Raw genomic sequence first — 13641 nt, 5'->3', positions numbered from 1 at the left:
TGCCTTAGTCTGAAATGAAAGATGCTTCACCTCAGCTTTTTCCATCTCTAAAATGTAGCAGTTGCCACTTATTGCTGCCAGTAATTCAGGGAACATCTGAAGAGCCAAACTTTCCAGAATTAAAAAAAATCACCTGGACTACTGGATTATCTCAATACTTAAAGAGAGGAAGTTTCTACGACAACCCTTCCTGCAAGGCTCAGCCAAGGAGCTCCATTATCCCTCATCCTCACAAAGTTTACCACGCTCCTCCCTATTCCTCTGCCAGCCTTAGGATCTCCTGAACTGGAAAGTAAAGGATTACTTCCTTGGCCAGCTTTAATCAACTTGCAGGGTTTTCAGCCCCAAACACACAAGGCATTTTGTGAACTTCCTGGATTAAAAAAAACCAAAGGAAAGGCTTTAACATGCCAGAACCAGCACAAAGATATCACATCCTGTCCTGTGAAGAGCTGGCTTTGCTGGCAGTCATGGCACGGCTGCTGCTTCCTATCACATTGAACTGTGCAGAGCAGATGCTTTTGTTTCCTCGAGCTGGCAGGCAAGGTGCAAAGCATGAGCAAGGGTGGGATCTGAAAAGTGATTCAGGGTATTCCAGAGATGGCAAAAGCCCCAGGGGAAGTTACATCCCCTTCTGGCCTCCTCCAGCACTGTTTGTTGTGGAAAAGCAAGGCCACCATCCCACAGAAGTTTGCCAGGTGGCACAGGACCACCCAGAGAGAGGAATATGGACAGCTGCTACCATATCTAGTCAATCTGCCATGATTCCCATTGATGGAAGTGTGATTAGAGAAAAGGGTGTGAGCATGAATTATTTCCTCTCACCCATTCACTCTTCATGCTGGATTCTAGCGCCTCTGATGAATTACAAAGGCAGGTCAGGGAGGCCAGTCAGCCTTCCTAGAAATTGCTCTTGGAGCCACTTGAAATACTATTGCATCTATAGGCAGCAATTCCATACTGGAAAGTTATGTCTGCTCTCTACCCACTTCTAATTTTGTGAGCCAGAGATAAGTCACGACACACATGGGGATGGAAGCTGAGCATGGATTATCGGTGTCCCAGAAAGGAGGCAGCTGCACTCAACAGTGCCAGCCAAGCTCTCCACATCACCGATTTAATTCTGGCACAGATGTTTTGCTCAGGAAGGTGACACACTGATCCCCTGGTGCCTTGTTCTGATGATAGTAGAAAAATTCACAGAAATCTGGTGCACACTCAGACAAGGGACTCTCTTCAGTGAAACCTCCAAGCAACGTAACAAAACCACTAGAGCATTTCCATCACTTGACAGGCAGGGAAATTGAGGAAAGGACAAGCACTGATGCCTCATTAAATCTCACCCTGTAAACTGAAGAGACAGGAATAAAGTAAGACTTCTAAGAACAAAAATCCCACCCCTCAGGCAAGCTAGCCTCGGCAATACCAAACACCTCACTGTAAGCAATTGCAACACACCGGATTTGCTTCCTTGGCAATCTGGCTTGCAAGAGCTCTGGGCTGATTAGCCAAGCAACTATTTTCCACCAAGGTCTCCAGACCTCGTGCAAATCAGCTGGAGCGAGTGGATGAGGCATGGAGTGAGACTCAACAGCTGTCTGTGCTGCTTTGCAGAGGTTCAGCAGGAAAACCGTGCTTTGGGTCTCCTCAGTGAGGCAAAGCCAAGGCAGCAGTGCTAGGGGGAGAGCTTGGCTTCAGCAATGGACTTTGGAGGGATTAAAAAACAAGACAGGCCAAGAGAAATTTTTTAAAGACTGCTGACTCTCACACCAAAGGACATGTCACTTCATTCTCGACCAGAAAGGCCAGCTTTAAATTAAGTTTCAGAACATTTTCTTTTGACAACTGGTAATTAATGCATCTCACCAAAGCAATTTGGGTACTGCTTGTGCTATATTTGAGGGAAGTATATAATTAAATGCCTTCTGACTTTAACTTTTTCTATAAATATGTTTGCAAACAGATTTTGAGGTGGCCAGTCATCACATACGTAACTCTGACAGATGCAGAGGTGGATGACAGTCTGATGGTATCAAAGTACAAAGGGATCTACACCTGGAACCAAGTCACATTTTTCCTCGTCACTTTCTGGCAAAGCACCTTGACTCCTGCCTCTGTTTCTATCTCTGTCCCATTTGCAAACGTCTGAAGGTCTCAATTTATTTTTGTTTCCTGCCAATTGCTTTATGGAAGGGAAAAATCCCCATGCTATCTGATCCCTGTAAAACACCATCAATGATTAAGCACCGTATAACCAGTGAAAAAGACCCTACCCTGAAATGTTTGAGTTACAATATTCAGAGCAACTGTTCAAAGAGAGACAAAGGAAAAACACAAATCAAACTTCCAGCAGATAAAGGACGTAGAATTATAACTGACTCTGTATTACTCACTCTGCTCACACCTCTGAGAAGTCACACTGACTTTGCTCAGAGGTTTCCTCACCCCCACATGGAGGTAAGTTTGGTAAGCCTCCTCCCCTTCCTTCATCATAACCGGATACTTTCAGATTAGGAAGGACCATTACTCACCCCGTATCACAACCTCAGGTTTGCAGTGCAGTGCATGAAGGTTTTGAAGGCAATCCTCCCCTCCCTCTCTCACAATAAAATGACAGGATTTTGGGGGGCACTCATTCTCAAGTCTCCACCATGTCATGACTGCTGCCCTGATGTCACTCATTTGTTGATCCTGTTTTAACAGGAGTTTTGAAACCTTTCTTTCCCATCAGCATTGAGATTGGCAGGTCAGGCATTAATACACATGTGGGTCAGACAAACATGTCATCAGGTGAGAATGAGCTCAAGAAAGGTGGACTCTGAAACAAGAGGGAGCAGGCAAGCCCCAGCCATAGATACCACACTTACCTGCATGTTTGTTTCGCCTGTGACTGATCCTGGGAGTGGATGACCCATTTCCTCGTGGCAGGAAGAGAGCTGCACCTTTCACAGTGAGGAAGCTTTCGCTGATGCTGCGAGAGAGAAGACAAAAACAGAGTGAGGAAAAGTGTCTTGCCTTCAAAAAGGAAAAAAGCAATGAACAAGAGAGGTTAAAAACACTGAATGCATGCTCTGTTCTTTTGCAAGGAAGTGATTTAGATCAAATCATTCTGTTGGTAAAAAACTTTTCCCCCCGTGTAAGTACCACAAATATTCAAAGCATAACTGAGAACAACACAGAGAAACACTGACAAGCAGAACATATGCTGGTGCCACTCTGCCTCCAGAGGTGCAACCTGAGCAGGCAGAGGGGATTAACCTATGGCTACATTTTCGATTTGAAAGTCAAGATGACAGATCCACATTTCTAAATGGTGATGAATAGAACAAGCCCACGCATCTGGGTAATTATGGACTCCATTAACCCTGAGCTTTGTGGTTCAGACACAGCTGATGCCCTGCAGAAACAAATGTCTCCCTTCAGCAGTTAGCCAAAAGAAAATGAGTGTATACAACAGATTAAGAAATCATAAAACTACTCTCTATGAGTTGCATGATGATTAGCTCTCAAAGACTTATAAATCACTGAAGTAAGAAACTGTAATGCTGGTGAAAATGGCCATCACTTCATGCCTTGATTTTGCCCTTTCTGAAGTCACATGAGGTGAGAAGTTTGTAAAAAAGGGGCAATAAAGAATTCTGAATTACTGAGAAACAGCTGGTGTTCTAAGCACATCTTCCAGGCATTTTCTTGCAGATACTGTGGTTCGTGGAAAAAGCAAGACACACTCCAGATTCTGCAATGCAGCCATCCTGTTGCATACTCGAGGGTTCCTGCTTTTCTCAGAATTGATAAGAAAGTCCTAGAGGCTTTGAAGGAAACCAGAAACAATTCTCTAGTCAACAAGGTGGTTGATGAATATGATAAGACAGGATGGGAGAGTCCCTGGCATTGTGCATCCCAACAGCTCCATGCTTTAAAAAAGATGCTGGGTTGTTCTTCAGCTGAGCAAGAGCTTAGGAACTTTTTACTCCTTTTTCCACTTAAACAAATATCAAACCTAGTTAGCTATTCCCTTCCTGTAAGGGATGAGGACTGAGAAATTAATAATAAAAAGCCCTGCTGTATATTTTCATTATTTGGGTTGACTGCTTTAGCAAAGAGTTTTCTGACTACATTTTCATAAGTAAAAGAATTAGAAAAGCTTGCGTTAAAAGTTGGACTTCCCCCGAAGCTCAAGCATATTTCTGGCACTTCTCCATTCTGCTGCCAGGGATATAAAAAAAATGAAGTTTTCCAAGCTCCAGAAAAGCAGATGCACAGAATCAGAAAGATTTTTCTCAAGGCTGCAGCACAACCCAGTGTTTAGATCGTGCTGTCATACCCTCAGCACTCCTGAGTGACACAGTTTCTCCCAGAACTTCTTTTCCTAAAATTGAACCAGATGTCAAACATGCTCTGGATGTTTCAACAAAAAAAGAGTTTTGAAAAGGAGAAAATCACTCATCTGAAATTAAAATGGATCAGAGAGTTCTCTACTTTATATTAAAGTTAAAACCAAAAAATAAAAAGTTAATTTGGCACACTGAACATGCCCCCTTAGACCATTCTTGTATTAAAAAAAATTTCACTGAGCCTTTCTAGCTTTTGTTGACAAATAAATCATCTCAAAGTTTTCAAGGTACACACTTTCTTACAGCCTGAACTAGATACACTGAGATATCTTAAAGACACTTAAAAAATTATAGTATTACTGATAAAAATAAATTTTCCTCCTCCCATTATAATCTCACCACAGAAGAAAACTGTTAAAATATGTTAGGCTTTAGAGAAGAAGAAAGAATTCAGTACTCACAAACAGCTTTCACACAGTTAATTTTATCAGCAAAGCCAACCACTAATAGCAATCCTTTAGCCTGTGCCTGAGGTTCCCCCAGAAGGTGGAATTAGCAACTATTTTTACTGGATAATGCAGCATGTAGCTCAGATGACCAGAAGGTGAAAAATCTTCTCAATTCCATCACTTTCCCTTATCACCAGCTCTCAGCCACCAGCCTAGAAAGGAAAGAGCAGCAGAACTAAAGATATTACCATCAGGTGTATCCTTCTAAGAGACCACCTTCTCTCCTAAGGCCAGGGGAGCCTTGTTTTGGGCCATTAACCATGCTTTAAGTGTAACTTGGTAGGACTAGGGAAAGTAATTTCCTATACAAAGGGCTGGAAGAGCTGAAGAATGTGGCAAAGCAGATCATTCTTGTGGAACACAGAGGTCAGGCAGGGAGGGCAGCACCTCCTGCAGGGCAGGAGATGGCCATCAGCACTGCTGGGAGAAAGCAGCTCCAAGGACACAAGAGCCTTGTGCCAAATCCAGCTGTGGGGACACTCACTGTGCAGCCAAGGCACACTACTGGCAGCCCTGGCATCATCTGCCCTGAATTCTAACCCCAGATGCATCAGTATCCAGAGAAGAAACCTCTAATACACAGACACATACAACACAAAGCTCTTGCTTTGAGATTCAAGCAGCAAAGAAAATCTCGGGAGGAAAGGCAACAAATTCATAGGAAAGTCCAAGTAGCTCGAGTACTGAATTCAGCAGATGCTGATTTTGGTGCCTGTGATGCACTACATGGACAAAAAAAGCAATCATTGGCCTGACATTGTCTGTGCTACACTCAGATGGCTGCTCCATCCTGGGTCCATCCTGTGACAGTCCTTGCCATGATCTTCACCTAAAGCACCATTTTTCAGGGCAAGACCACCTTTGGATATTGCCCCTGATATACATAAAGAAAAAGGATTCCTTGGGTGTGATACTAACAGGCTGAGACATTTCAAAAACACAAAAGGTAGAAAAGATGTCTGTGTAAAGGGCAATTAAGGCTCAAAACAAGCGCTGCCATCCACTACTGATTTCACCCTGCTGACAGCTTGATGGCTCCCAAGTGTGGGCTTTGAAATAGTTCACAAAATCTGGTTTGCCAGAGCCTACGGGAGCTTCAGTGCTCTTGGAAACACTTCTGGAACAGACTGGTGTTAAAAGACACTCAACGTGGGTAGGGGAGAAGTTGAGGCCAAGACAGCAGAAGACAAGGAGCCAAGTTGGCACAGGTAACAAAGCTGAGCTGTGTTTTATCAGCATCCCAGGCTTGTCATCAGTCCTCTGTACTGCACAGCAGGTTTTTTCAGGAGAAGACTTACACAGAATATACCTATGAAAGAGTTCACAATCCTCAGCACTACAGCTGGGGGAAAAACCCCTTCTGTTCTGTGTTCTCTGCAGTGAAGCCTCAAGGCCACCAGTGATGTGCTATTTGTAATTCCCTGCTCACTGGGAAGAGAACCAACGCAAGTAGAAGACTTAAGCAACTCCTACAGAAATCACTACTCGTTTTCTGCCTCCCAGGCAGAAAAGATTTTGTAGAAATTGTAGAAGTCACACCAGAACTCTTTAAAGCCTTTTGCACAGAAAGCACAGACACTGCTCTCAGAAGGCTCTGTTCCTAACCAGCAGTAACAGCAGGAAACAGAAGTGATTTCTGTGCTCCCCAATTGTGCTGCCCAGGGCTGAGCTCCTCCCGCACAAGAAAATCACTACACAATTCAAACTAAATTCTCATTACGCTACAAAATGAGATCCACACAGAACTTACAGATGGCAAACAAATAAATAAATGCCTTCCCAGATGTTACGCTGCACAGCTCCATTCATAAACTGCAAGCACAATCACCAAATACACTGGGGTTTGAGGACATAAAACGAAGTGTTACTGGTTTAGGGGCTGTGCCAAAGATATGTGATAACATAAATCACGGGGTGCGCTGTCACGACCCCCTGACAATGTCTTCCAGCTACCAGCCAGAAGAATCTGCATCACCCTCCAATCTCAATAAGAAACTCTCAGTCCTCAGTGTAAAATACTCAAAAAGGAACCTTGCAGTTTTCTTTTAAAACTGCTTCACAATGAAAGGAGAGAAAACCTTCTTAGGAGTAAGACAAGGAGACACCTGAACAGCTGCTGGCAATGTTTTATCCTAATAAACACTTAATTAAGTTATTGCAAGCCTGAGGATGACTTTCCAAATGTCAGCTCTCCTTACTCACCGGAGCAGCTCCCTCATAGCAGGCTCTGTCCTGTCCAGCCCAGCCCTTGGTCAGGCACTTGCCAAGTAGCACAACCAGAAAGTTGGCACCGTTCCCCAACAAGCTCGGCAGGAGAAGTCTTTCCATCCACATCCTCCCACACAACGTACAGGACAGGTCAGTGTGGCAAAAGCCAAAACCTCCTTGTGCTGTCACCTCCTTGCAGCCATGCCCAAGGCACAGGGGCACTGCATGCGGTCACATCCTCCCACCTTGTTCACCCTTACCCTTAGATGAAATGGGAGATTGAAAAGTGGTGGTAGGGGAAATGAGGATTTCAAGGTACTTCATATTTGAATGGAAGTCCACTACCTGTATGATTCACAGAAACAGTTTTTCTTAGAGGGTATTTATTAACCAGAGCCCTGCAGAAAGAGCTCTGAAGCAGCTACAATGGGATTTCAATGCCAAGCTTGGCTCTAGCTGTAGCTCCCCATGACAAGAGAGTTGTGCAATCCCTCAACAGCCCCCCGGATTTTGCTCTAACATGAGCAGCCAATGCTGCCTTGCACACCTCAGCTGCCAGCTCAGCTCTATCATCCTCCCTTAATCCAGCAGCTGCAAAACTCAAACCAAACAAAAAGACCAAAATTCCAAGGCTGGCATGAGTGGCACAGCAGGCGTCAATACTTAGCTCATTCCAAGGTGTGGAAGGAGGGAGAGAGGGCAGCCAGGGACACGTGAGCAAGCTCTGAAGCAGCCAGGACTGCAAGAGCAGCAATTCCCCCGCAGCTCGCTGGGCCTGGCATGGGAGAAGTAACAGGAGGACAGGCACAGCAGCCTCCTGATTTTTTCAGCACCTCAAGCCACTTCCGTCCCTCTTCCTGCTCCCCTTCCCAAACTGGCTGTTTCCTTTCTCCACAGGCAGGCACGAGCCCTGGCATCACACCTGCTCTGGTGGCAGCTCTCACTGCCAGCCCCCCACCCCCTTCACCTGCCCACAAGAAAAGTCCTGGTTAATAAAGCATCAGTCCCACAGCCAAGGGTGCACCAGCAGCTGGGTGCACAGCTGGATAATGTGCAGCCTGGCAGCCCAGGGCACTTCTCCAACAAACATCAGATAAAAGCATTGCACTCCTCCAGCATCCCTCCCCAGGGAAGTGTCTCTTTCACCTTCACTGTAGTTTGTTTTTCAATAAACAACATCCCTACTTCCCCTGTTTACTTTTCAAAGCACCTGGTTTAATAACTGCCTACAGTATTAATGAATTAAAAAGAGGGAAGCAATGTTTGGCTTCCACTTTAAACCTTTGCTCCTAGGCAAGGGATGAAGATGCTTTATTCTTTTCACACAGAGGGCAGATCCCAGGGCCGTGTAAGGCACAGTACCAGGCACTAATAAAGAAAACCCACCAAAACCCTGCAGCTTTTGAAAAGCCAAGGATAACTCAGGATTGCCCCGCGCTGACATTTGTGTTAACAGGGTCAGCTGGCAGCAAACACAGACAAGTGCAGGCTTCTCTGATACCCAAAACAGAAACAAACTCAGTGCCGAGCAAAACAAGGGCCACGACTTACCGAAAAGGGGTCAGTCACACTGTCAGCAGAGGTGACACCACCGAGGGCAGGGACAGAAAAGGGAAGTGGTTCTCCACCAAAGGCCATCTCTCACCACTCAGCACTTTTGCAACTTAAGAAACAGCCCAAGGAGAAAAAACAAACCGAGTGTGGGAACCCACTTGGGCTCGCAGGTTTGACGCAAACTGCATTTTTAGCAACATCTGCATTTATGCCTTTTTCTTTTTTTAAAAAAGGAACTGTCTGCAGGCACTTCCTCTGCTCCAAGGTGGGGCTCCCTGGAGAGAGAACTTAGCTTCCATGACACAGACAGGCATCATCACAGAAAGATTTGCACTGCCAACTGTTACTCATCCACATGAATTTATCTACTGATCCCTTCTCACCAGCACCAGGTCACCTTTTCCCTTGCTTTGGGCACCAATATGGACAACTTCTGAAGCCAAGCTACAACAAAAGGAAAACCAGTTTGTCAGAAAACAGACAGTCAAAGGTGAAGATGGATGGGTGTGAATCTGAATTCCAGAGGACTAATTCCTTTTCCTTCCTCCAAACAAGGAGAGAATTTCTGCTGAATTTGAGAGGGTACAACTTGCCAAAGGGAGCCCTGATGACCATTGCTGTGCATGCAAGCAGAGAGCAACTGCTTCAGGTGCGCAAAACAACCACACTCAGACACAGTTTCAGAGACAGGATCAAACCAGCCTCAGGTCATCCCACCAGGCTGTGGGGATCTTTGATACCCACTCAACACCTGAGTGAGTTACCAGTCTGCAACTCACATCCACTGCTTGAACCATGACATGCCATTACAGCTCCTCTGCCGCCAGATCATTTGAACTGAGCTCCAGAAATAACTTTGCAAACTTTAGTCAGAGCTTGGGCAGCCTGGGTATGCTGGAGAGAGCAGTGGCATCCTTTGGAGACTGCATGGAAGACAACAGCTCTGGGCTGAGAAACTTATCCCTGCCAGAAACTCATCCCTGCCTTGCTGCTGGCAGAGGGAGCAACAACAGCTGCTGTTTGGAGCCCAAGTTCTCAGCCCACGCAGCTGCGACAGGGCTGCACTGTGTCGAGACAACCCCAACCACCTGCAGCATTCCTCTGCCTCCCCATGCCTTGCTCTTCAGGGCTGAGTTTCACACTCACATTCAATGTATTCATTCCCTCACAGGCAGGGCTGGGATTTATTCATTACAAGCGAAGGAAAGCAGACCGCGTTTTGTTTTATGCTGGGCAACATTTTATGGTGCCTGATGGAAGTCAAAGTCCATGTGGGTTTCCTGTTCCCTGCACGTGCTCTTGGCCTATGGATGAAGCAGCTCAACAAACTCCTGAAGCCCAGGCAATGCAGGCAGAGCCCAGGCAATGCAGGCAGAGCCCTGGCACGGGCATCAGCTGCCTCCTCACCACGCAGCCCTGTGCCCAGCCTGCTGCTGACAGCTCCAGATTGGGTTTCACTGGGCTGCTGCTGAGTGTGTGCTTCTACAGTAACCCTCACACAGCCCTCCTGGTGTCACCTCGCTGCAGAGCCTGTCCCCATTGATTCTGCCAGCCCTCAGCAGCCTAGGAAGGGAGGGATGGTCCTGGTGCTGAGGTTGGGGAGAGGCAGATGTGCCGAGCTGAGTTGTGGCTGTAGTCACTGCTGAGAAGCAGTGTGGACTGGGGGGATGTCGCTCTGAGAATTAAACCTTCTGATATTGTTTTCATAGTTTCTAGCTACTTTCCCACAAAAGTAATTATCAGCAATAGATGTTTATACATTCCATTAAAGATATGTCTTTTGATGGACATTTCTCACAACCAGTGTGGTTGGGAAGGTGGTAACCTGACTATCCAATCCCTGGTCATTGTTGAGAATCTGTAAATACTGAAACTACAGAATAAATCACTCTCTTCTTTTATCACACATCGAGCTGTGTCTGTGTGAATCATTTTGTGTCTGACAGTGACAGGGGGACACTGCTGATGACAGATCATCAGGTACTGATTTATTTCAAGGAATATGAACCTGGGCGCAGGTTGTAGGATCACCATGGAATGAAGAAAAGAATTAAGCAGGGACCATTTAAGTTATCATAGACTGAAAAGGACCCATTTTCCACACAGCACAAATTGCAAAAAGCTTTACTGCCTGTCTTCCTGGCTATGCAACACTGAGGGAGTCCCAGCAAAGCACATGTTGGTGGCCCATGTTCAGCCTCCAAGGAAGCTTCAGAGAATATGCCCAGGAAGAAAGAAAAAGGTTCCAAAAAGCAACAGCAAAACAAGTTATGCAAACAAAGCCCCGATGTCTCTGGAATTTGAGACTGAAGATATGCACAAAATCGTTCCTCCTGCAGTCTGAGCATGGCAGTTCACTGACAAGGAAGGGGGTGGCTAACACAATTAGGATGCTGATTAAGAAATCCGGGCACTTGAGTTTACAGAAGAAATTTGATTCTCAGCACTTTCTAAAGCAAGAGACCCACACCGGAAGCAAGACCATGAAAGGAATTTGTTTTACATGATAGTCCCCAAAGGCTTCTAGGTCTCCAAGTCAAGACACTCCCAGATGAAAGCTCTACATAGCATTCTTTCGTGCCATATACTGTTTAAACATCTGTGGGCATTTTTAATGCATACCACCGGGTTCACAGAGCAGGACAATACCCAGGAGAACATTCCACAGTGTTTTACCACCACATCCTGTGCTCCTACCAGCTCAGCCTGCCCAAAGTAAGCCAGCTGCTGTGGTACCAACAAAATGCTTTTACAAATATGTTCTTAGAAACACTTTAATCAAAATGAGAAAACTTCCTAAGGAGAATTTATCGCATCAAGGAACAGAGAAAAATAACCAGCAGCTTTTTGATTAGTTAATCCTCAGGAAGAACACCCCTATGATTGACACATACTTATCTTTTTTCTCTTCTAATTAACACAGTCCACATTGATTATCTTTAAACCACACAGTAATCTCCTCTGCCACCAGAGTTTGAAAGCATTGCCTTCATACACAGCACGTTTCTTTTTAAACCTTAAATGACAACTGACAGACCCTCCGGCAGCTGATTAACAACCTGGTATCTCCCCTGATTAAACATGTTTAAGACGGAATATTTTATAACAGATTTTTATGCCAATCTCCCTGCATGTTACTGTCACAGACCTGACCATGTTTGGCCTGACTTGCAGCATCCTGCAAGAAGGACCCGTCTGCTTTAAATACAACTGTAACACAAGTCACAGGAGACACACTGAGGTCAACATACTGTCCTTCCCCACCCGCCAAGTCCAGGGTCCCCTATATTTAGACAAAGTATGTCCAGCACTTTACAGATGGAAGGAGATCACTGAATTGCCTGAACACAGCCAGTGCTGGCCATCTCCCCAGGAGCTGACAAGTCCCCAGCACACACTCAAGGCAGGGCACCCTGAGCCCTTCACTCCCTCCCCAGCAGCCACAGCTGCCCCAGGCACTGGCCCAGTATGTGACTCCTCGAGGAGGATGCTGCTCTCTCTTCTTCTGGTCTCAGTGGATGTGGCCAGCAGCAAGCATGGCTGTGGTCAGCCACGGAGCAGAGCTCCTGCTGCCTTGAGAAGCAGGACTGTGCCAGGACTTGGCTCTGCAACCACCCCAACCAGGGCATGGGATGCAGGAATTACGCTGGGGAAGCTGAATGGCTCTGATCACAGCCTTGTTGGCTGCCCTCAGTAAATACATTAACAGACCCCTGTAAATAGAGCACCAAAACAAGGACCACTCTGTCTCTACACAAAGAAATCAATGCTGAATAATAAGCCTTTTCCTCTTGCTAAGAAGAAGCAGATGCTTGTTTACCAAAAGCATCAAAAATCATCAAGAGGCTGTTGGATTTGACTCATAAAAATATAGAAGGAAGTTATTTGTTCAGTATTTTAACTTCTGCAGCACTCAGCACTTTCAATTTTCTCTCATTCTTACTGCATCCTCCCCATGCAATGGTATTTGATCCCTGAATGACAGTTTCCAGCAGGAACAGTAAAATCGGTTTAGGAACGACTGTCCCTTTATATTAGCAAAAAGGACAGTCAGCAGTAGCCAGTGATGTGAGATGGTTTGTGGGCTGTTTCACAGAGATGAAACCTGCCATGTGTCAGGTTTCTTTCAATAGGTTTTGATTTGAAACTAAAAGTCACAGGGAGCTTTACCTGTTGTGATGATACAGCCCCTAATCAGGCCATTGATCTGCTCCCCTTTGCAAATATGCCAGGGACTTTATTCTAGGGAACAGGGAAGCTACAATTAAGGGAATACCAACTTAAATGTGGCTGCAACTAATAACTTGAAATTTTAATCAGCTAGAAGTAAGGAATCCTCAAAGACAAAGGATCAGAAACATTTTATAGTTGCAATAGTTTAATAGATTCTGTGCCTTCAATCCAGGGCAAGTTCTTTGCACAAAGCAAGGTCAATACAAACTTCAGATTCGATTTAAAGCTGCAAACCAAAGAAGAAACACAGCTTCAGTTTGGGTTCAGTGACCCAGCACTGAAGTAATGGGATAACAGCCTAGAGAGACAAGGCTGCTTGTCTCCAGAAGTTCAGAAAATGCACCCCCAGCACAGCACACCTACCCTGAGAGCAGCCACAAAATCCACTCCAACATCCTGCTGGTTAAGTGATAATCAGCCTCCAGAGCCATCAGGAAAAGCTCTCCAAATCAGACCATGAGATATAATTATGATCCATTTCAAAATGCAAGCTCAGCATCACTTTCCAATCCAACTCTTCCCCCCTCGGATGTTACAAGTTCTTCCTGGAGACAACATCTCTTGTGACTCTGCTTTTTCTTTTGGTGCTCTGAATAGGGATCAGCTTACCAGGAGTCCTTTATTCCCGAAATAATTTCCATTAATCACTCACCATACACCACTTTAAACAGAAGCTGACAGACTGTGGGATGTCTTAACACCAGCACAGCATCTCCCAACTTAAGTAAAAGCTGAAATAAAGGGCACTCTAAGAGGCAAAAGGAACTGTGAGATTTCTGAATAGGAGACAAGAAAACTTCTTC

General features: G+C 45.4%; 1 protein-coding gene across 3 annotated transcripts in view; it reads right to left on the bottom strand.

Annotated features, from left to right (window-relative positions):
* Positions 1-13641, bottom strand: part of SSH2 (slingshot protein phosphatase 2) — a 91931-nt gene that overhangs the window by 29869 nt on the left and 48421 nt on the right. For 2 of the 3 annotated variants that reach the window (XM_005525761.3, XM_014254966.2), the window contains one exon: positions 2868-2971. In XM_005525761.3, the coding sequence (XP_005525818.2) occupies positions 2868-2971 (104 nt within the window). Of the gene's footprint in view, positions 1-2867; positions 2972-7045; positions 7078-13641 lie in introns of those variants that run through there. The other variant, XM_088066379.1, reaches the window with a different exon arrangement.

The sequence above is a fragment of the Pseudopodoces humilis genome, chromosome 23 (genome assembly GCF_049639895.1).
Source record: "Pseudopodoces humilis isolate 2021_Gansu_Grassland_sample_001 chromosome 23, ASM4963989v1, whole genome shotgun sequence".
NCBI lineage: Eukaryota > Metazoa > Chordata > Aves > Passeriformes > Paridae > Pseudopodoces > Pseudopodoces humilis.
Note: the sequence above shows the minus strand (reverse complement) of the source record. Positions and strands in the feature narration are given on the sequence as shown.